Here is a 2,250-nt window from a genome sequence, read left to right as displayed (position 1 = left end):
ACAAGGGACCCGATTGAGTGTTTCTTTGAAGAAAATTCACTGTAACCAGATCAAATGAGCTTGTTAATCCAGACACCCCAGGACATGGTGCGGGGGAGCAGAGGCCGTGCTCACCGCGGCTTTCATCCTAGTTTCTGGCAGCTCTCGGGGAAGCCAAGCCACGGAGCTTCCCCCACGGAGGGGGAAGGAGGGCAGGCTGGGGTCGGGCTGGCTGAGGAAGGGACTGCCCAGTGGCCGGCCAGCTCTGCCCGGGACCCGAGGCAGGTGGGATCCGTGGGTGCTCGGGACACTGGGTGGGCAACAGGGCCAGGCTGTGTCACCAGGAGCCGGTTTCCCCTCCTGGTTGGGAAGGCACTGGAGGGCCCTCTTCCCCTCCCCCAGGCCCAGGCCTGCTTCTGTCCCCAGAGCACAGGATTAGGCCTGGAGCTGCCAGGGCACTGACTCAGACCCAGGGTATAGACAGGGCCATTCAGAGTGTTGGCCAAGGAACTGCGGGGAGACGGTGTTGCAGGACCCATGACCCCCACCAGGCCCTGCAGAGCTGGTGCAGGAGGAAGCGGGGGCAGGGTTGGACACAGTCACATGCGTCAGGGTGACGGGGGCGCTCTCAGTCCTGCATACTAATTACATTTTTAATCAGGCAGAATGAGACTCCGGCATCAATCTGCCACGTAGCCGACTCTGAATCGTGCTGGAACTGACAGGAAGGTTCCGGGCGGTGACATCGGCTCAACAGTGAGGGGTGGAGCCTGAGCTGGGTCCCTTGCCCTGGGTGCAAGGGGCATTCCACTGCCCAGGCTTCCCAGAGGTGCCCCACACACCAGATGGCACTCCACACTTGATTTTATTCCCTGACATGGATTTGCAGAAAAGGCCCCATTCCCTGGCCTGGAGGAGGCAGTGGGGCCCGGGCAGAAGGGGAGCCAGTCTTATTGCTGGCCAGGTCTCAGCCTTTCTTCCAGCGCCATCCTCTTCCCTGCAGTTTGTTTGAAAACTGAGCTGCAAACATTAAATAAAATGCAAAACTAAAACCAAAAGCAAACCCTTGCATTGTTAAAATCCAAATTAAAAATCCCCCTTGGTGTCAACAGGTCCTGTTCCTAAAGCTAGTGGGGTGGGGCAGGAGGGTTGGCCAAGCTCGGCCCTCAGGTTCCTTTTCACACTCGACCTCCTCCTCCTCCTCCTCTTCCTTGGGGCCCAGGTGGCCCTGGTTGCTCGGCTGCTTCAGGACAGCACTATACTTGAGGGTCATGGCCACCCACAGGACCACCTCTACCAGGCTGATGATGGTGATGACCTGTGCAGAGCCCAGGCGTGAGGGGACAAAGATGAAAAGGACTGATGTCGAGGTGCAGCTTTGCCTCCGGCCCTGCAGCAGGACCCCCAGGACCCTCCCTTGGCCTCTGGGAGCCTCTGCTCGCCTGTCTGTAACGAGGGCCTGCTCCAGGATGAATGCCTCGGGTCAGTGCAGAGCTGAGGGAGTCAGAGGCATCCTGAGAGCTCCCAAGGCTTACAAAATGCAACCTGGGGGCCTGGGTCCACCTTCAGGGCACGTTGTTGGTGAAAAACGGTGCCCGACAATTTCTTAGGTGTAAACTCATAGCTTTCATCAAGTTCTCTAGAGGACCCCAAAAGGTCAGCACCCCTGCATTAGTGGGACAGGTAGAGCCCCACCTCTCTCCACTGTGGTTGTCCCTAAGGAAGGGAAGGTGGTGCCAGAAAGCAGGACCCTCAGGAAGGGTCTGGGTAAGCTGGGAGGGCCTGGGGGTCCTGAAACCCCACCCGGGAGGCTTCAGTGCTGGGGGAGCCCAGGGGGCATAGATGAGGGCAGGGGGCACCGCAGGAGGCAGGGGAGGGCTCGCCAGGACTAAGGGGGATGGGACACAGAGGGGGCCGCCTGCCCTCCCACCCTGGAGGGCTTCACTGCTTGGAGGCAGCCCTCCGCCCTCGGTGCTGGGCCCTGGCTGGCTGGAGGGAGCTTCAGGGAGGCCCTGCCAGGCCACCTGTGGCTGAAGCAGCAGGTGAGAGTGACCAAGGGCCAGGGGTGGGGACTGGGAAGGCCCGTGGCTCTGTGTGCTATTGTGGGCAAGTGGTGGGGGCGTCCAGGGCTGACTGCACTGAGGTGGGGACAGAGAACTGTGGTGGCAGAGCACTGCGCCCCCTGCTGGTGCCATCTGTCAGTGCAGGCAGGGCTGGGCCCACTGCAAGATGACCTAGGCTTGAACTTCAGGACACAGAGTCCCGAGGGTC

The 2,250-nt window shown here is 60.6% G+C and overlaps 1 protein-coding gene across 1 annotated transcript in view; it reads right to left on the bottom strand.

Annotated features, from left to right (window-relative positions):
- Window positions 1–2,250, bottom strand: part of LOC105539859 — a 20,031-nt gene that overhangs the window by 6,662 nt on the left and 11,119 nt on the right. Inside the window, 3 exon segments of the mRNA XM_011980325.1 lie at window positions 1,164–1,297; window positions 1,543–1,618; window positions 1,783–1,867. Of these exon segments, the coding sequence (XP_011835715.1) occupies window positions 1,164–1,297; window positions 1,543–1,618; window positions 1,783–1,867 (295 nt within the window).

The sequence above is a fragment of the Mandrillus leucophaeus genome, unplaced genomic scaffold (genome assembly GCF_000951045.1).
Source record: "Mandrillus leucophaeus isolate KB7577 unplaced genomic scaffold, Mleu.le_1.0 Scaffold21, whole genome shotgun sequence".
NCBI lineage: Eukaryota > Metazoa > Chordata > Mammalia > Primates > Cercopithecidae > Mandrillus > Mandrillus leucophaeus.
This window is presented reverse-complemented; position numbering and strand designations above follow the sequence as displayed.